Source organism: Pristis pectinata, chromosome 43 (genome assembly GCF_009764475.1).
Source record: "Pristis pectinata isolate sPriPec2 chromosome 43, sPriPec2.1.pri, whole genome shotgun sequence".
Classification (NCBI taxonomy): Eukaryota; Metazoa; Chordata; class Chondrichthyes; order Rhinopristiformes; family Pristidae; genus Pristis; species Pristis pectinata.
In genome coordinates this window covers 3,096,979-3,118,463 of record NC_067446.1, presented here as the reverse complement: position 1 = coordinate 3,118,463, position 21,485 = coordinate 3,096,979, and the positions used below count along the sequence as shown (strand labels likewise).

Sequence of the window (21,485 nt, the reverse complement as noted above, 5' to 3'; positions counted from 1 at the left end):
AAACTCTAACCCTTCCGCAATGAAGGCCGACAGGCTGTTTGGCTTCTTGTTGGACCTGCCTGCCAGCTAAATTGGTAAGTTGGTAAATTGGTTTATTGTTGTCACATGCACCGAGCTATGGTGAAAAACGAAACATCCATAGAGAAAATATCATCACACCAGTGCATCGAGGTAGTACAAGGGAAAAGCAATAACAGAATGCAGAATAACGTGTTACAGTTCCAGAGAAAGTGCAGTGCAGGCAGACAATAAGGTGCAAGGGCCACGACGAGGTGGATTGTGAGGTCAAGAGTCCATCTTATCGTACAAGGGAACTGTTCAAAGTCTTATAACAGCGGGATAGAAGCTGTCCTTGAGTCTGGTGGTAAGTGCTTTCAGTAATTTGTATCTTCAGCCTGGTGGGAGGGGGAAGAAGAGAGAATGTCCGGGGTGGGTTGGGTCTGTGATTCTGTCGGCTGCTTTACCGAAGCAGTGGGGAGTGTAGACAGAGTCCGCGAAGGGGGAACCGGTGTTCCTGAAGGACAGTGATGTGTCCGGGACTCCCTGCAGCTTCTGGCAGTGTTGGGCAGAGCAGTTGGCCTACCAGACAGTGATGCATCCGGACAGGATGTGGTTTTAGTGGTTCCTACACCAGAACACCAACATCCCACTCAACTGCACTCAGATTGTCACCAATTAGATAATAATCTGCCTTTTGATTTCACTTCAGCAAGTGCGTGACCCCACACTTGCCCACATTAACTCCATTTGACCACTCACTCGATCTATTGATATGCTGTTGTAGAACCGCGGTATCCTTATCACAACAGGCCCTTCCATCTGTGTCCTTATTACTTCCCAACAACTGAAAGATTCACCACGTTGTTACAAACAAAACTCATTCACACTTCAGTGACACAACTCTCAGTTCAGTGTCACCACTTCCCACACCCACCAGCTGGATTTAGATATGAGCCGCACTCGATGAACCCGGCCAGGGTCCGACTTGGTGAGATCTTCTCTGTGTCCCCGAACTCCAGCTTCCTTCTCTGCCGGTTCTTCTCCCGATTTGTCCCTGTCCGTTGTCCTGTGAGGCAGCTTTTTGCACATTTCTCTGGATGTCTTCCAGAAATATTCTGACTCTTTGCCACTCTCTTGGCCGATTCCATGGCCATACGCCAACACCATTTCCGTACACAAAGTTGTTTCTTACTTTTCCTCAGAAACCTCCTGTCACCCTTCCATAATCACGTTAACTCCTTCCCCACCAGTTCTGTCACGATCCCGATGTCTGTCCGTAACGGAACATCCTCGTCCTGCGTTCAGGGTCAGCTCACAGAACTGTGTCAGCACAACTCGACTTCCTCACCTTGATGAGCCCAGATGTCCAGGGGTCAATCTCGTCACCGTGTCCCACCGCGTTTCCTCTGACCTGTGGCTCACTACACAACCGGCCTCAACGCAAGCCCCAGGAACCACAGCGGATGCCCCGTCTGGGTGCGTTCGATCCGGCGGGTCTCCACACCGAATTTTCCCACTTCAGATTGCTGACGGAAACGGGAAAAATTGGATAAATTCAACAAGATATTGTATATGTAACCCCTGAAAACCTGAATCCCAGCTTACTCATCAATACTCCCCACCATTTATGGTGTGCGTCCTACCCTTGTACACCGAGGTCGCTCTGTTCCTCAATACTCCCCACCATTCACGGTGTGTGCCTTACCCTTGTACACCGAGGTCCCTCTGTTCTGAGGTGGATGGTTACTGTGTTTCCCCCAGGGTAGGGAAGTCTAAAACCGAATGTGCAATGGTGAGACGCACACCATGGACGGCAGGGAGAACGGATACGGGGAATGGGTTACAGGCTGGGATCTAATCCAGGTTTAAGGTGGGACGGGAAAGATTTAAAGGGGCAGTTTTCTCACCAAGTGGGTCGTGGATCCGAGGAACGAGCTGCCAGAGGAAGTGGGAGGGATGGGTACAACTACAACCTTTGAAAGGTGTTTGGAGAGGTTCATCGTTTGCGAAGGTCTCCAGGGATACGGGCCAAACGCAGGCAAATGGGACTCGCGTAGATCAGCATCACGGCCAGCATGGAGGATTCGGGCCGAAGGGCATGTCTCTGTGCTGTACAACTCCATGACCCTGTGACACTCGTCAGGAGTTGTCCTATCCACAAACATCCGCCCACGATCGCCCTTCCCCAGCTCCTCGCTTCACCAGCTGTTCCCCCAACTTCTCCCACAACCGAAATGCCCTCTCGTTCTCTGAACTCCAAGGAGGACGGAGCCGGTCTGCTGCCCCCCTCCTGAAGGGACCAACCACCACCACTCCGCCCCAGAGACCAAGCCGGTGAACCTGGGCTGCGCTCCCGGCAGGAGTCCGCCCTCCCTCCTGTCCGGAGAATGGACCTGTCCGCGATACAGTAGGTGCTCTCTCCCACGGGGAATTGGAGCTGGACGTCCCTGCTCCCGGACACCGACCCCGCGGCGGGAAAAAACCAGCGCGCCGTCCGCGTTCCCGATCGCCCATCGTCCCGTCCCCCGCACCCTCACCTCCGCCCGCCAACCCCAGGCGTGACAGGGGCAAACACTCAGCTGGTCGCGCAGTGTCCGCGGAGGGGGAGGAACGACTCGTGTTTCGGGTCGGAGAGTCGCAGAGTCGCCCAGCACGGAAACAGGCCCTTCGGCCCAACTGGTCAGTGCCGACCCAGATGCCCGTGAACCTCTGAACTAGTCCCGTCCGTGGGTCCGTCCGAGTGTCTGTGAAATGTCGTCCGTGTCCCGGACTCTGTTCGCGTCCTCCGCCACACATGACCACATCTGCTGAGCTTATCCGGCGTTTCCTGTTTCTGTGCGCGATGTTAAGTCGGGGAAATCCGCATTCTGCACAGACAGGAAATGCTGAACAATGACTGTCAGGTCCCTAGGGGGACCAGCCAATCTGAGTTGCTCACTGAGTGAGGGTGAGGTCTGTGCTTATTGTATCCTGTGGGCTCGACACCGAATTCTCCAACATCACATGCTTCACGGATACCGGGAATGCTGGATATTGTCACAGGTCGAGTCATGATGGGGAGAGAGGCGCACGCCGTGAGTGGTGGGGAGTATTGAGGAACAGAAGGACCACGCTGTACGAAGGTAGGACATACACCGTGAATAGTGGGGAGTACTGAGGAACAGAGGGACCTCGATGTACAAGAATAGGACAGACACTGTGAATGGTGGGGAGTATTGATGAATAACATATACCGGACAGTGGGTTACAGGCTGGGATCCAGGATTTCTGGGGTTACATATAATATCCTGCTGAATTTATCCAACATTTCTCGTTTACATAAACAATCTGAAGTCGGAAAATTCGGTGTGGAGACCCACAGGCTCGAACGCACCCAGATGGGAGGTTCGCTGTGGTTCCTGGAGCTTGCGTTGAGGCCGGTTGTGTAGTGAGCCACAGGTCAGAGGAAACGCGGTGGGACACGGTGACGAGATTGACCCCTGGACACCTGGGCTCATCAAGGTGAGGAAGTCGAGTCGTGCTGACACAGTTCTGTGAGCTGACCCTGAGCGCAGGACAAGCAGCCGAGGATGTTCCGTTACGGACAGACATCGGGATCGTGACAGAACTGGTGGGGAAAGAGTTAACGTGATTATGGAAGGGTGACAGGAGGTTTTTGAGGAAAAGTAAGAAACAACTTTGTGTACGGAAATGGTGTTGGCGTATGGCCATGGAATCGGTGGCAAAGAGTCAGGATATTTCTGGAAGATGTCCAGAGAAATGTGTAGAAAGCTGCCTCAAAGGACAACGGACAGGGAGAACTCGGGAGAAGAACCGTCCTAAAAGGAAGCTGGAGTTCGGTGACACAGAGAAGATCTCACCAAGTCGGACCCTGGTGGGTGTGGGAAGTGTTGAAACTGAACTGAGAGTTGTGTCACGGAAGTGTTAGTGAGTTTTGTTTGCAACGGCGTCATGAATCTTTCAGTCGTTGGGAAGTAATCGCGGTGATTAAACGGTAAGGCCTCCAAGTATCGAGGAACAGAGGGACCTCGTTGTACAAGGGAGGGACACACACCGTGAACGGCAGGGAGTACTGAGAAACAGAGGGACATCAGCGTACGTCCATGGATCCCTGAAGGAGACAGCCCAGGTAGGTAAAGTTGTGAAGAAGGCGTACGGGACACTTGCCTTCATCAGCCGGAACACAGATTATAAGAGCAGGGAGGTTCTGGTCCAAATTTATAAACCATTGGTCAGACCACAGCTGGAGAACTGTGTCCAGTTCTGGTCGTCACACTATAGGCAGGAGGGGAGTGCACTGGAGAGGGTGCGGAGGAGATTCCCCAGGACGGTACCCGGGATAGAGCGTTCCGGTTACCGAGAGCGCAGAGAGGCTGGGTCTGTTCTCCCTGGGGCGGAGGAGGCTGAGGACCTGACAGAGGTGTACAAAATGGTGAGGGGCAGAGCTTGGGAATAAGCAAAGCTTTCCCTGTGGCAGAGGTGTCTAAACCCAGACGGCGTAGGTTTAGGGTGAGGGGTGCAGAGGGGATCTAAGGGGGAATTATTTCCCCCTGGGGGGGTGCTGGAATCTGGAACGCACTGCCTGAGGGTGTGGTGGAGGCAGAGACTCCCACAACATTGAAGAAGTATCCGGACGGCCGGACAAGAGGGGGAGGTGAGGGAGAGCCGCGCTGTGGAAGGGACGGTGAGGGAGCGCAGCGCTGTGGGAGAGGCGGTCAGGAGAGAGCCCCGCACTCTGGGAGGGGTAGTGAGGGAGCGCCGCGCTGTGGGGGGGGGGGGAGGTGAGGGAGCGCTGCACTGTGGGAAGGGCGGTGAGGAGGGAATGCTACAATGTTGGAGGGGTGATGAGGAAGGAATGCCGCGCGGTGGGAGGGGCGGTGAGGAGGGAGAGCCACGATGTGAGAGGTACGGCGAGGAGGGAGCGCCGCACAGCGGGAGGCTGTGAGGAGGTAGCCGCATAGTGGGATGGGCTAACTTTTGTCCACTCCTCTCCCTCCCCCTCCCCCTCCCCCTCCCTCCCCTCCCCCTCCCCCTCCCTCCATTCCCTGCCCCTCTCACCTCCACAATATCTCCCCCACCAGACCCACCATGTCGTTCTCCGGAGACCGGTCCAACTCCACCCTCGGTGGGAACTTCTTCTCACGCGATTCCATCCCAGGGGACCTCAGCAACCAGTGGACAGCGTCCACCGTCTTATTCATCATCATCACCGCCCTCACCTTCCTGCTCGGCGTCCCCGGCAACGGCGCTGTCGTCTGGGTGACGGGCTTCAAGGTAAAGAGGGGCGTCCACACCATGTGTTTCCTGAACCTGGCTGTGGCGGACCTGAGCTACTGCCTCACCCTCCCCTTCCTGGTGTCCTCCTACTTCGTTCTAAGACCCTGGCCCCAAGATAAATTGCCCTGGGTGTTCCTCCTCTCCGCCATCGCTCTCAACATGTCCGCCAGCGCCTTCCTGTTGACCATGATCAGCATCTTCCGCTGCCTGGCCGTCACTCGGCCCATCTGGTTCCACCAACAGCTGGGCCAGGCTTGGGTGCGTACGGCCATCTTCGGGGTCTGGGGCCTGGCCTTCCTCACTTCCTTGCCCTACTTCCTGATCGAGCAGATTGACCTGTATTTCGGGCGCAAGACCTTTGCAGTGTTGGACGCAACTTGGGCCGTCTTCATCTTCGGCCTCCCCGTTGCGATCATGGCCGCCTGCTACCTCGTGATTGGCCGGGTGCTGTGCAGGGACCAGTTCACCAAGTCCAGGAAGCCCGTCCGCCTCATCGTGACCGTGGTGGCGGCCTTTATCGTCTGCTGGCTCCCCAACAATATCTGCAGCCTTCTCCAGGCCTTCTCCCAGCCCGTTCCCACTGAATGGATCTACATCACGTTCGGTGTGGCCTCCTTCAACAGCGCCCTCAACCCCCTTCTCTACGTCTTCGTCGGCCGCGACTTCCGCCGGGTATTCAGGCGCTCGTTGGCCGCCTCACTCCGCCTCGCCTTCACCGAGGAGGGATCAGACTTGCAGAACGACTCGTCCAACCCCACCGACGACACGGACACGAGGGTCTGAGGGACACCACATTCGCGGACCCTCGGCCGAGCGACGTCCCCTGACGACGGGGGAGGAGGACGTTCGCCTGCGGAGGAAGGGTCCCCAGTGGGGGTTTCTCCACGCGGGAGTCCTCCCACTTGACATCGGGGACTTGGGGCGGAGAGTGTTCCACACAGCGTTCAGAACATAGAACAGTACAGCACAGGAACAGGCCCTTCGGCCCACAGAGTCTGTGCTGAACACCATGCCAAATTAAACAATCCCTTCTGCCTTCAGATGATCCACATCCCTCCATTTCCCACCTGTCGATCCGTCCGTCTAAATACCTCTTCAACATTGATATGGTGTCTGCGTCCCGCATCTCCCCCGGCGGCCCCTTCCACGCACCCACCACTCTCTGTCTAAACAAATCGTCCCTCACGTCTCCTTTAAACGATCCCCCTCTCACCTTAAGCGCACGTCTTCCCGTATCTGACAATTCCACCCTGGGGGAAAAGACTCTGTCTGTCTCCCGGGTCTCTGCTTCTCGTGATTTCATGAATTTCTTTCAGATCTCCCCACCGCCTCCAGTGTTCCGGAGAAAGCAACCTAAAATTTTCCGACCTCTACTCATAGCTCATGCTCTCTAATCCAGGCAGCATCCTGCTGAACCTCTTCTGCACTCTCTCCAAGGACGCCACATTCTTCCTGTAACGGGGCGACCAGAACTGCACACAATACTCCCACTGGTACCTCACTCTTACACCCATGGTCTTATCCAATGAAGCCAAGCATGCCGTACGCCTTTTTCACCACCCCACCTACTGCCAGAATAACAGCCCTCCACCTGCACTCTGTCCTCTTTGGGTAGGTAATTCTGAGTCCAAACTGCCAAGTCACCGTGGATCCCATGCATTTTCTACAGTGAATGTGACGTGGAAGAAATTGCAGCAGTGTAATGTTCTGGAATGTAACCTTGGAATAAACTTCCTTTTGGAAAAAAAGGTGCACAATTTTAAACAGAGTTAAAGCTCCTTCCGCACCGTCCCGTCACACTCTCCCGGGGTCAGGCACAGGGTGAAGCTCCCTCCGCACCGTCCCGTCACACACTCCCGGGGTCAGACACACAGGGTGAGGCTCCCTCCGCACCGTCCCGTCACACACTCCCGGGGTCAGGCACAGGGTGAAGCTCCCTCCGCACATTAAATTCCTTGTTTCTGTCTCCACAAACGAGGAGAGGGCAGAAATGCTCAAAATGTTCGGGACGGCGTGGTCGAGATGGAGAGAGAGAGCAGGAGCTGAGTGACGTTGGAGCTATCACTGGGATAAAGAGGCGATCAACCACTCAGGCCTAATCATCTTTAGCCCTTCATGAACTGGTCCCAGAAATAAATAACGCGTTAATATTTTATTTTCGATTCCTCCTGTAGACTCTCCAAACACAAGGACATAGGACGAGGCACTGAGCCCTTTGAACCTCCCTCGTCAGTCAATATGATCTCGGCTGGCCTCAGGACCCCTGAACAGACGTCAGTCCACGAGTGCTGCGTGAACCCACACCACTGTTCCAAAATGTAGTTGAAGGGAAAACCCGTCAGCCCAAGTTTGGAAGTGGGGGAAGGGAAAGAGTCTATTTGTAAAATTTGTAACAGCAGGGCGCTTAAAATATCAGTTTCAGGTCAGATAAAGTCAACCTAATTTCCGAAAGCGGGAAATCGTCGAGTACAAATGCAACTGCAACTTAACACTCTGTGGGATATTTGAGGATGTCATATTCCAGGGAGATCCACGGTTTGTGGTGACTTTGCGAGGGCGGAACTCACAGGAGATTTGCAGAGTGGAATAATATGGGGTTGGTGGTACGTTCCTGAGGTGGTGTAAGGAAAGAGTTAAATTAGCCAAAAGTCATTTCTGATTCCTCCTTAGTATGTGCAGTAGTGCGTCGCACAAAATGCTGTCAGCTCGGACTGTGGCAATGTTTTGAGAACTTGCGGGAGTACAGATGCCCCAGCGTGTCAGCATCCCCACAAACCTCAAGATATCTCTCTCTCTCTCTCTCTCTCTCTCTCTCTGTCTGGTGAGTACTGAATCCTGTATCCTGCACTGAATCCCTGCTCTTTGTGATTTCTTATGAATGATGTGGACGGTGGGTTAGAAAGTCTGCTGATGATACAGATGTTGGTGGTGTTGTGGATAGTGTAGAAGGTTGCTGCAGATTAAAACAGGATGCAGAGCTGGTCTGAGAAGTGGCAGATGGAGTTCAACCCTCAGAAGTGTTAAGTGATACACTTCGGGAGATCCAATTTGAAGGCAGAATACAAGGTTATTGGCAGGACGTCGCAGCATGGAGGAACAGAGAGATCTTGGGGTCCACGTCCATCGATCCCTCAAGGTTGCCTCGCAGGTCGATAGATTTGTTAAGAAGGCGTATGGCGTGTTGGCCTTCATTAGTCGGGGTATTGAGTTCAGGAGCCGCGAGGTGATGTTGCAGCTCTTTCGAACTCTGGTCAGACCACACTTGGAGCATTGTATTCAGTTCTGGTCTCCTCAGTATAGGAAGGATGTGGAAGCTTTAGAGAGGATGCAGAGGAGATTTACCAGGATGCTGCCTGGATTGGAGAGCATGTCATATGAGGACAGGGTGAGTGAGCTGGTCTTTTCTCTTTGGAGAGGAGGAGGATGAGAGGTGAGTTGATAGCTGTGTACAAGATAAGGCACAGATAGGGTGGACAGTCGGAGAGTTTTTCCCAGGGCGTCAATGGCTAGCACGAGGGGGCATATTTTAAGATAAAAAGGGGATGTCAGGGGTAGGTTTTTTACACAGAGTGACGGGTGCGTGGAAGGGACTGCCGGCAGAGTTTATGGCGGCAGATACATGTGGGACATTTCAGAAACTCTTAGATAGACACATGAATGGTAGAGATATGGAAGGCGATGTGGGAGGGAAGGGGTAGATATATGTTAAGTAGATAGATCCATGTCGATGTCTCATCCATCGACAGTCAGCACTTGGAATGTCTAAAGTATCCCAGTCCGATGTAGCTATCCATAGCCTGAGAGCTCGGACACACTTGGGGTGTTTTCTCTGGAGTGTCGGAGGTTGAGGGACAGAGGTCTATAAAGTTGTGAGAGGCAAAGGACGGGTGGACAATCGGAGTCTTTTCCCCAGGGTAGAAACGCCAAATGCTGGAGGGCATGCATTTAAAGTGCGAGGGTAAAAGTTTGAAGGAGACGTGTGGGTTAAGGTTTCGACACAGAGAGCTGTGGGTGCCTGAAACGAGCAGCCAGGGGAGGTGGTGGGGGCACCAGATGGATTGGAACAACATCTGCCGAAGAAGAAACACACACCCTGTGAGGTCAAAGCGCCTAGCAGCACCCACGTCAACATCCCTGCACGTCCTTGCAATGTGGGAGGAAACCGGAGCACCGGGAGAAAACCCAAGCAGTCACAGGGAGAATGTACAGACAGCGAGGGGGAACTGAACGCCCATCGCTGGCGCAGTGGTAGCGTCGTGCTAACCACTACAGTACCGTGCGTGAGTTGAGGAGATTTATAGAGGGCATTCTTTCTTTAAACACAAAGAGTGATGAGAGCTTAGAAAGGGTGCCAGGGGAGGGGATGAAAACAGCTAGTGGCGTTTCAGAGGGATTTAGACAGACACATAAACAGGGAATGGGCATCTGGACTGTGTACGGACAACTGCGACTAATTTAAATTAGCATGATGGTCAGCACAGATAGTGTGGGCCGAAGGGCCTGTTCCAGTGCTGTAGTGTTCGATGTTCTGGACGCTCTGTGGAACACTCTCCGCCCCAGGTCCCCGATGTAAAGGGGGTGGACTCCCGCGTAGAGAGAACCCCACTGGGGACACGCCCGACGCGGCCGAACGTCCTCCTTCACCGTCGTCAGGGGTCGTTTGTCGGCCCAGATTCCACGAGGTGGGGTCTGAGGGACGTTCCCCAACTCTGACTCTCTCCTCAGTGAAGGCCAGGCGGAGCGAGGCGGCCAGGGAGCGCCTGAAGACCTGGCGGAAGTCGCGGCCGACGAAGACGTAGAGAAGGGGGTTGAGGGCGCTGTTGAAGGAGGCTATTGCGAAGGCGATGACTATCAAGTCCAAGGGAACGGGTTGAGAGAAGGCCAGGAAAAGGCGGCAAACAGTGATAGGAAGCCAGCAGACGATAAAGGCCGCCACCACGGTCACGATGAGGCGGACGGGCTTCCTGGACTGGGCGAACCGGTCCCAGCGCAGCTCCCGGCAAATCAGGAGGTAGCAGGCGGCCATGATCACAACGGGGAGGCAGAAGGTGAAGACAACGCGAGTCAGCAGGAACGCGGCCGAGATCTTTATCCCGAGATACGGGAAAATCTGCGGACTCAGCAAGTAAGGCAGGCAGGTGAGGAAGGCCAGGCCCCAGGCCCCATAGCAAGCCGCACGCACCCAAGCCAGGCGCAGGTGTTGGAGGAACCAGATGGGCCGAGTGACGGCCAGGCAGCGAGAGATGCTGATCAGGGTCAACAGGAAGATGCTGGAGGACATGTTAATATTGACGGCACAGAGGAGGAACATCTGGAGGAGGTGGTCTCGGCGCCAGGATTCAACCGAGAAGCCGGCCAGCTGCAAGGGGAGGGTGAGGCAGTAGGTCAGGTCCGCCACAGCCAGGTTCAGGAAACACACCGTGTGGACGTTCCTCTTCATCTTGAAGCCCGTCACCCAGACGACCGCGCCGTTGCCGGGGACGCCCAGCAGGAAGCTGATGGTGTAGAAGATCAAGGACAAGATGACGGAGGCTGGCCGCTGGAAGCCGAGGTTCCCGGGGGTGGAATCGCTGGAGGACAAGTTCCCACCGAGGGTGGGGTTGAACCGGTCTCCGGTGACAGCCATGGTGGGTCTGGTGGGCGAGATATTGCGGAGGTGAGAGGGGTGGGGAATGGAGGGAGGGGGAGGGGGAGTGAGGTAGAGGAGAGAAGGGGTGTCACAAAGGCAGAAACAGGTTCTTCGGCCCAACACGTCCATACCGTTCATTTTGCCCACCTCCACCAATCCCGTTTGCCCGCATTAGGACCGTATACCTCTATACCTTGTCCAGTCAAGTGTCTGCCCAAATGCCCCTTAAAACCTAGTCACTGCGTCTGATTCCACCCCGTCCTCTGGCAGCACCTTCCTAATATCAACCACCTACCCCTCAGATCCCCTTTAAACCGCCTCCCTCTCTCCTGCAACCTCTTCCCTCCTGTTGATACACCACCGTGGGGGAAACAGGTTCTGACTATCTCCCCTGTCTCTGCCCTTATATACTCCTATCGGTCACCGCTCAGCCTCCTTCGCTCCAGGGAAAACAGTCCCAGCCTCTCCGATCTCCCCTCAGCACTAAAGCCCTCCAATTCAGGTAACGTCCTGGGGAATCTCCTCTGCGCTCTCTTCAGCCCAACCACACCCTTCCTGTGGTGTGGCGACCAGAACTGCACACACAACTCCAAGTGCCGTCTAACCGGTGTTTGGTTAAGTTGCAACGTAACATCCCAACTCTTGTGTTCTCTGCCCCGACCTGTGAAGGCAAACATGCCTTACGCCCTCCTCACCACAATATCTTTGTCAATGATTTCGTGAGAATGTCCAAGGCATGGTCAGTAAGTTTGCAAATGATACTTAATTAGATGGTGTCGTTGACAGTGAAGGTGTTTATCAGGATTTACAGAGGGATCTCGATCAGCTGGGTCAGTGGGCCGAGGAATGGCAAATGGAGTTTAATTCGGATAAATATGAGGTGTTTCATTTTTGCAAGACACACGAGGGTAGGACATACACAGTGAACGGTGGCGTCCTGTGGAGAGGTGTAGAAAAGAGGGACCTTGGAGTACAAATGCATGGTTCCCTAAAAGTGGCGTCACAGGTAGACAGGGCGCTAAAGAAGCGATTCAGCACGCTGACCTACGTCGGTCAGTGCACTGAGTACAGAGGTTGGGAAGTTACGTTATTATGTTCAGTTCTGGTCACCGTGCCAGAGGAAAGGTGCCATTAAGCTGGAAAGAGCGCAGAGGGAGATTTACGAGGATGTTGGCGGGCCACGAGTTATGGAGAGAGAGGTTAAGCAGGTTGGGACTATTTTCATGGGAGCGTAGGAGAATGAGGGGTGATCTTATACAGGTGTATAAAATCATGAGGGACAGAGATAGGGTGAAGGCGCACGGTCTTTTTTCCCCAGGGTTGGGGAATCAAGAAGCAGAGGGCACAGGTTTAGGGAGACGGGTGGGGGGGGGGGGAGGGGGAGAGAGTTTTCATAGGAACCTGTTGGGTAATCTTTTTCACCCAGAGGCTGGTTCGTATATGGAAAGAGCTGCCAGAGCAAGTGGCTGAGGCAGGTACATTAACAACATTTTGAAAAGCACTGGCCCAGTTACCTGCATAGGAAAGGTTTCGAGGGATATGGGCCAAATGCAGGCAAATGGGACTGGCTTGGATGGGAATTTCGGTCGGCATGGCCAGTTGGGCCGAAGGGGCTGCTTCTGTGTTGTGTGACTCTATGGACTTGAACTCCTTGGTCTCTCTGTTCATCAACCTTCCCAGCACCCTCCCATTCCCTGCCTAATTCCTACCCCGATTTAACTTCCCAAAATGCATCACTTGGCGCTGGTCGGAATAAATTCCATCTGCAGACTCTCCGCCCGACTTTCCAACGGATCTGTCTCCCGCTGTAGCCTTGGACGCCCTTCCTCGTCGTCCACAACACCACCCACTTTGGTCTCCTCCACAGACTCACTAATCATACCTGCCTCATTCACATCCTAGTGATTAAAATGAACCACAATCAGCAGAGATCCCAGCACCGATCCCTGGGGTACACCGTTGGTCACAGACTCCCAAATACAAATCATCCTTCCACCCCCTCCGCACTCTGTCCCCATCACCAAGCAAACCGTGGATCCAATTGGCTATCTCCGGGATTCCGTCCCGGGACCCCTCCTCCTCACCTGGAACCCTGATCTCCCTCGAGATGCAGCACTCTTTCCCCAGAATCTGCGGCTCAGTTCATTGTCCTAGGCACCTCCGGAAAGTGGTACTCGGTTCCAAAATCGTTACGACCACAAGGAACTGACCTTGATCTGGAACTGCGCAGCGACGGACGGTGGGATTCTCCGCGGATCCAGGCGGATCGGGGAAGGCAGACGTGTGGCGGAGTTGGACGCCGGTCTGGGGGAGCTCCGGAGTGGAGACTGGGTCCCGTCAGAGGCTGAGGGACGGCTTAGTTGCCTCCGGAGAGACTCACACCCCGTGGGGTTGGAAGTCTAAGCAGCTCAGTTTGGGGAAGTTGGGTCGATGGAGATAACACTGAACTGACTCAGCAGAGAACCACAGATTTCCTTTATTTCTGAGAAGTAACCGAGAAAACGAAGTTTCCAATTTAACCTTTGCCCTTTTATGAAATACTTCGTTACAAAATGCAATCTACAATACTACAAAACTACAACAAACACAGAGACTATATCAGTGACTAACACAGTCACTAACACAATCTAAATTTAATTAAAATAACCCCATCTCTACCAATGATGGCGTTTCTTCCCCGCACGTCCCGGAGCACGTCCATGTTACCCGCGAACACGGCATATTCCCTCTCCAGAGTTACCGGGGCACGGACATAACCCCAGTGAATCTCTCGGCAGTCGGCCCTGGCAGCACCTTCCGTTACCCACTTCCAGGACCCACGGAGAGCTACCTTAGCTAGCCCCAGGAGCAAACTCACCAAGATATCCTCAGCCCTCCTTGACCCCCTTGCTTACTGGATGACCACAGATAAACAGGGTGGGGCTAAAGTGCAACCAGAAGGCGAGGAGCAGCCCCCGGAGCTATGCTTTCCGTCTTTCTTTCTTTTGCAACATTTTTATTAAATCCATGAAAAAATACGGAGTACATGCATCAAAAAAGAGAACAAAAATACTACTGAATACATTTTGTTAAATCATGCTTAAAATCACAATATTCTGAATTAATAATCGCATGTAATAGTTATTTCATAAAGAAAAAACTGGAATATTTTTATTCTAAAAAAATATCTACCCCCACTACCGAAACCGAATCTGTTTGATAGAAGAAGACATGGAAAAACCACTGAAAGCTAACAATATCAGCCAATGTCTGTCGTTTAGTCACCAAATCAAAGGGTTTGAAGATAATTCAAGAAAGGTCCCCACAGAGTTTGAAAGCTTAAGTTAGATTCAGGAATTGAGCAACGGATCTTCTCTAGATTCAGGTACGACATAACACCCCGTAACCACCGAGCATGAGTTGACAGAGCAACTTCCTCCATTTAAGCAACGCAGCCCTCCTGGCTATCAGAGCCAGAATGTGCTGATCAGAAGCCTTCAAAGTTGTATCTTTTTCTCCAACAATCCCAAATAATGCAGTCAAAGGATTAAGTTTAGAATTTATTTTACAAAGCACAGAAATAGTTTGAAATACCTCTGTCCAATATTCTTTAAGACTTTGACATGTCCAGAACAGGTGAATTAAAGAAGCCTCTCCGTTATTGCAATTATCACAGTGAGGATTAGAAACGGGAGAGTTTGTCTTTAGAGCTCTATGGACCACTTTAAGTTGAAGGGGAGAATGATGGGCGCATAATGACGAAGTATTCACCAATTTATAAATTTCATTCCAAGTGTCCTCAGAAATTGACATCCGCAAATCTTCCAAAGCATTTTTAACTTTATCGAGTGGAACCGTACTCATCCCTAATAGCCTCTCATAAATATTGGATATTGAGCCATCGTGAAAGGTTTCAAATTCAAAATTACATCGAATAGATTTTTATCAGGACGCATAGGAAAAGAATGTAGTTGAGACCGAAGAAAGCCTCTAATTAATAGATATCGGGAAAAAATGAGTTTTTGGTCAATTATACTCGGAAGACAATTGTTCGAACGAAGAAAGGTTTCCTCCAACAAACAGATACAGAAAACAAGTCATACTCGATTGGTCGCACTCTTTCTAAACTACATCAGTCATAGAAGGTTTAAAAACAATAAAAAATGGGACTGGTCAAAGAAAAACTCAATAAACCAAAATATTTTCTAAATTGTAACCAAATCCTCAAAGCGTGTTTAACTACTAAATTATCTGTTAGCTTATTTTATGATAAAGGCAGTGAAGAACCAAGCAGAGAAATAATAGAAAATTTTTAACAGAGTTAGCTTCCGAAGAAACCCATACTGGACGAGCCTCTTGATGAATCTAATGTAACCAAAAGGTAAGATTTCGTATATTGACTGCCCAGTAATAAAACCTAAAATTAGGTAAGACTAAACCTCCGTTCTTTTTAACCTTCTGAAGGTGAGCTTTATTTAGTCTAAGATGCTTGTTATTCCATACGTAGGAAGATATAATTGAATCAAGAGAGTCAAAGAAAGACTTAGGAATAAAAACAGGTAAAGCCTTAAATAGATACATGAATTTAGGTAAAATATTCAATTTAATGACATTAATTCGGCCGATCAATGATGTAGAGAGGGGTGGCCAACTTGATAAAACCCTTTTCATATAACACAGAGAGGTGAAAATTTTTCTTTAAATAAATGTTTATAATTTTTAGGAATTGACACCCCCAGGTAGGTAAAATGATTTCTTCCAATTTTAAAAGGAATGTTAATATAAAATTGTACCAGGTTATGCAAAGGAAAATGTTCGCTCCTGTCTAATTTCAATTTGTATCCTGAAAAATGACGAAAACAAGAAAGTCAATAAAGCATAGGAGGTAACAAGGCTTCAACGTTCGATATAAAAAGTAATAAGTCATCAGCATATAACGAAACCTTATGGTTAATACCTCTTCTGGAGATACCAACGATATCTCTAGATGCTCGCAGCGAAATAGGCAAAGGTTTTAAGGCCAAATCAAAGGGCAAAGGGCTCGAAGGGCATCCCTATCTGGTTCCACGTTGACTTTCCAAAGATTTAGAGTTTTGAAAGTTAATAAGGACTCGAGCAGAAGAGGATAAAGAAAGTAATTTAATCCATTGGATCAAATCGGGCCCTAAGTTAAATTTCTCGAAAGTTTTAAATAAGTAATTCCATTCAATCCGATCAAAGGCCTTTCCAGCATCCAGAGATATCACACATTCCGATCTTTCCTTAGAGGCAGAATAGATAATATTCAATAAACGATGAATATTAAAATGAAAATATCGATTTTCAATAAAACCAGTCTGATCATCTGATATAATTGATGGTAACATGTTTTCCAATCTGAGAGCCAGAACTTTAGATAAAACTTTAAGATCCACATTAAGTTAAGAAATTTGTCTGTACAAAGAACATTCCCTTGGGTTCTTTATTTTCTTCAGAATAAGTGAAAGAGAGGCTTCATAAAAAGATTGTTGTAACCTAACCAATTTGAAAGAATCCGCAAAAAAAGCGAACACTAATGAGGTCTAAGCAAAGAGGGAAAGGCCTTATAAAATTCTCCAGGAAATGCATCGGGACCCGGAGTCTCTCCAGACTGCAAAGTCCGTACAACCTCGACGATTTCCTCAGGAGCAATAGGTTGATCCAGCTCTTTTCCGTTATCGGCAGAGAGTAGAGGAATGTTTAATTGGTCAAAAGAATTATTCATTAAAGTAGAAACCACGGCCAAGAAAGCTCACCAGCGCCTCTACTTCCTCAGGAGGCTGAAGAAATTTGGTTTGTCCCCTTTGACTCTCACCAACTTTTACCAATGCACCATAGAAAGCATCCTATCCAGATGTATCACGGCTCGGTACGGCAACTGCTCTGCCCAGGACCGCAAGAAAATGCAGAGAGTTGTGGACACAGCCCAGCGCGTCACGGAAACCAGCCTCCCCTCTTTGGACTCTGCCTTTACCTCTCGTTGTCTTCGTGAAGCAGGCAGCATAATCAAAGACCCCACCCACCCGGGACATTCTCTCTTCTCTCCTCTCCCATCGGGTAGAAGATACAGGAGCCTGAGGGCACGTACCACCAGACTTAAGGACAGCTTCTACCTCACTGTGATAAAACTATTGAACAGTTCCCTTATACGATGAGATGGACTCTGACCTCACGATCAACCTTGTTGTGACCTCGCACCTTATTGCACTGCGCTTTCTCTGTAGCTCTGACACTTTACTCTGTACTGTTATTGTTTTTACTCGTACTACATCAATGCACTCTGTACTGACTCAATGTAACTGCACTGTGTAATGAATTGAGCTGTACGATCGGTTTGCAAGACAAGCTTTTCACTGTATCTCGATACAAGTGACAATAATAAACCGATACCAATACCAATCTTGAGGAAAATCATAACTATGAAGTTTAGAATAGAATTCTCCAAAAGTATCATTTATTTCTAAATGATCGGTTGTCCTCTCACCATTGGCTTTGCAGATTTCTTTAATTTGCCGTCTCGGAATAGAGGTTTTTCATTAGTTAGAATTTATCATTTGCGAAGAGGAGTTCCTTTAGAGAATGCGAATGTTTGAAATTCGGTATCCCAGAAGACACTGAATGCAGAATTAATGTGCATTCAAGGCAAAGAAAGATTTCTTTGACAGTCGAAAATCATGGATTATGGGGATTGGGCATGAAAATGAAGCCAAGAATAGATCAAACGTGATCTTGACATCAAACTCTGATCTTTTAACTTTTAATGTTAGAACCTTTCTTAAAAGATATATGTACTCTTCTATATCGTCAACACTTGTTTTGCAGTTTGTCCCTGGAAATGTGGTTGGATATGATCTGTTTCTCTCTGTTCTTTCCCAACCCTTCTTACTCTTAAAACCATAAATGAAGTTGCCCTGTTTCCCTGTTATAGTATTGTTAACTTCCCAGTCAGCTTCCCATTCAACCTGCATTTTATCAATATCCTTTATTAAAATATTTATGGCAGTTTATTAGGAATGAGTAAGGCTCTTTAGATAAAATTAAAAATGCTTGGGAACACGACTTGCAGATTTCTATTTCTGAGGGAAGCTGGGATGTAATTTTTAACTTGGTCAATACTTCATCATTATACGCCCGTCACTCTCACTTGTCCAAAGACCAGCTGTCCCATTTTTATTCGGATGTATCTCTCCTTACTGTGATAAATGCAATAACGGAGAGGCTTTATTAATTCACATGTTTTGGACATGTCAGGGTCTTTAAAAATACTGGATGGAGGTATTTCAAACCTTTTCAATGCTTTTCAAAATAAATCTCAAACCTAATCCTTTGACTGAATTATTTGGGATTGTTGGAGAAAAAGATATGATTTTGGAGACTTCTGATCTACACATTTTGGCCTTTATTTCTCTTATTGTCAGGAGGGCTGTGTTGCTTAAATGGAAGGAAGTTCCTCCGCCGATTCATGCTCAATGGTTACGGGATGTTATGTCATACCCAAATATAGAGAAGATCCGCTGTTCAGTTTCTGAATCTAACTCAGACTCACAAATACTGTGGGGACCTTTTTCAACTATTTTCAAAACATTTGCGTTGGTGTTTAAAGTACAGATATTGGCTGATATCATCACGTGTCAAGGGTTTTTCTTTGTCCCTTTTTTACTAAACACCTTCGGTCTTGGTAGTGGGTTTAGATTTTGTTATATAATAAAATTATTCCAATTTATTCGTCATTAATTAATTATCAGTTTTGATTACTCATAGAGAGTATTGTGATTTCAAGTATGATTTAACACAATGTATTTGGTAGTATGTTATCTTTCTTTGATTCATGTACTCTGTATTTTCTTTGTGGAATTAATAAAAATATTGTAAAGAAAAGACGAGTGCAGAAGCATTCTTCCATCTGTGATCTTCTGAGGTTTCACGGCAACATTTGGACTTCTCTGTTGTTTTCCTGCAAAACCCTATGTCATCGGATTTCTGGCCTTGTCCACTTGCTGTGTGGCTTTTCACACAAACATGAACTCTTCAAGCCCCTTCCAGCTCCATTCCCAAGGATCTCATCGTCATGTGATATCTTTGTTCTCCTCCAAACCAATCAATAGAAGCAGCAGGAGACCAGATGAATATTGAGCCTGCTGCATCATTCAGTGTTACTCCTACCTGGTCGTGCCGAGTCCCCCCAAATTCCCATAATGTTGAACAAAGATATTCCCAGTGTCAGCCTTGTATATACTTGGATGAGCAACCAATGCCATCTGAGGTAGAAAATTCCAAAGCCCTACAACCCTCTAGGGCAGGATGTTACTCATCTCATTTTTAAATCATTGACTCCTTGTGCATGGACTATGCCCGTAAGAAGTACACTCACCAACTAGAGGAGATATCCTCTCGGTACCTTCCCTATTCATTCCCCTCATGGTCTTGAATGATTCAATGATGTATACTCTTGGCCTTAACTCCAGTCAGTGCAGAACGGTCTTATTCAATCTGTCTTTATTGGACATTCTATTCATTCACTGAATCAATCTAATGAATCTCTGCTGTTTTGGTTTCCAAAAAATGTTAGATTTTCTATGTTTTCAGTACTTCATTTGAATTCCAAGTCACAGATTTTCTCACATTATACTTTTCCTGATATCAACTCGCCCACCAATCGATATCCCTTTTTCTCGATTTGTTTTGTGCAGTTCTCACAAGCCTCTTATCATTACCACACTTTATTGGAGGAATTCTATTACCACAGGGATTTCCGTGGCTCATGATCTTCAAAAGTAATTAGTGAAGGGCAAGAAATGTTGGCCTTACCAGTGACAGATTGTAAGTGAACAAAATAACTGTATCCACGATGGCGTTAGTCAAAGTTATTCACGAACAGTAGATAGGGAATTAATTGCAATCTTCTGTAGTTTCTATTTGAATTTAGGCTTTTGCTTTTTGAGTGTTTCAGAAACAACAAATGTTCACATTGAGACAATGTCGAATCTCCAATTAGATGAGTTCTCCCCATTTGGAAGTGATTTTGTTTGAAGTTCAGTTTTATCTCCACTACAAGCCATTTATTGCAAGGATGGTATAAAACATCCCGACGGAACATTGTACATGGTCAGTCTTACTAAATGCACAATAGTGCCATTTTGTATTTCAGCATTTTGGAAATTTGCTTACACTTAAATTCAATGGTATTGAATTTTGGGAGTATTTTCTGCCACCGTTACCATACTGTGCATTTTGCACACATGAGCAGGAAAAAGATTTAACCCTCTTTGTTTTGCCATCAAACTACAAATCTCAGAGAATTATTTGGTGCTATTTATTTGCTTTGGAAAAAGTTAGTCTTGTGAGTGCTCAGTAGTTTGCTCATTGGAGTTGATAAGAACTTCAGTCATTCAACGGATTTCAAGTCTGAAATTTAAACAGGCAGTTTTGTTTAATCCCTGTTAAACTGATGTGCATACAGTTTATAACCCATTGGTATTTCTGAGCAGAGTAAAAACCAAGAACAGAAGACTGTTAAACTGGAGTTTAATTTTACAAGAGTATGATCTCATGTTTACTCACATTCAAGGCAAACATAATATAATTGCCAACGGCCTTTTCAGATGTTGTGGGAAATGTATCTTTACTAATGTAATTTTATATAATCATGTAATATGATAATTGTAAGGCATTGCTTTACTAATTGTATACGCAGTTAAAAATTTTGCTCTTGCAGATCAAAGTTTTTCTTTTAGGGGGAGATGTTACGAGCCAGCTTGCTACTTGGTGAGTGTCCTTTTAAGGCACCTGGAGAGCAGTATAGTAGTGTGTGTGTGTGTGTGTGTGTGTGTGTGTGTGTGTGTGTGTGTGTGTGTGTGTGTGTGTGTGTGTGTGTGTGTGTGCGCGTGTGTGTGCGTGCGTGTGTGTGTGTGTGTCTGTGTGTGTGTGTCTGTGTGTGTCTGTGTCTGTGTCTGTGTGTGGTTTTATCTGACTACTGCGAGTGGGAAAAAAAGACTAGAACTGAAAACGCCACACACGCTACTGCACTACTGACCAGGTGCCTTAAAGGGACACTCACCAAGTAGCAACCTGGTTGGTAACAATGAACTACATCAGCAGTTTGCATCAAAGAAGCACATTTTGTACATGACATTGTAAGAGGATCAGTTTTAAATAGAACTCTGTGAAGTCTCTTGTTTTTCCATTTTCCCCCCGATCATTGCATGTTTTAGCAACTCGAGAATACACTTACTACTTGGATATTTTTCCAATAAATCCCGATTTTCTCAAAGTGGGGTCATTGATGTAAAAAAAAGAAGTAAAGTTAAAAGTTCCTGGGAGGGAACATCACCAACAGGCTGTCCTGGTCAAATCACGTAGATGGCACGGCCAAGAAAACTCACCAGCGCCTCTACTTCCTCGGGAGGCTAAAGAAATTCGGTTTGTCCCCTTTGACTCTCACCAACTTTTGCCGATGCACCATAGAAAGTATCCTATCTGGATGCATCACGGCTTGGTACGGCAACTGCTCTGCCCAGGACCGCAAGAAACTGCAGAGAGTTGTGGACACATTCCAGCGCGTCACGAACACCAGCCTCCCCTC

At 48.4% G+C, this 21,485-nt stretch overlaps 2 protein-coding genes across 2 annotated transcripts; one reads left to right on the top strand and one right to left on the bottom strand.

The window, feature by feature from the left end:
* Positions 1-3,869: 3,869 nt before the first annotated feature.
* Positions 3,870-6,903, top strand: LOC127566614 (C3a anaphylatoxin chemotactic receptor-like). Its single transcript, XM_052009111.1, has 2 exons — positions 3,870-4,129; positions 5,082-6,903. The coding sequence occupies exon 2, from the start codon at positions 5,089-5,091 to the stop codon at positions 6,058-6,060; it is 972 nt and encodes a 323-aa protein (XP_051865071.1). The 5' UTR covers positions 3,870-4,129; positions 5,082-5,088; the 3' UTR covers positions 6,061-6,903.
* Positions 6,904-7,421: 518 nt separating this feature from the next.
* On the bottom strand, positions 7,422-10,903 carry LOC127566559 (C3a anaphylatoxin chemotactic receptor-like). Its single transcript, XM_052008974.1, has 2 exons — positions 9,884-10,903; positions 7,422-7,583 (listed from the first exon to the last, which is right to left on the bottom strand). The coding sequence occupies exons 1-2, from the start codon at positions 10,901-10,903 to the stop codon at positions 7,422-7,424; spliced, it is 1,182 nt and encodes a 393-aa protein (XP_051864934.1).
* Positions 10,904-21,485: the final 10,582 nt, after the last annotated feature.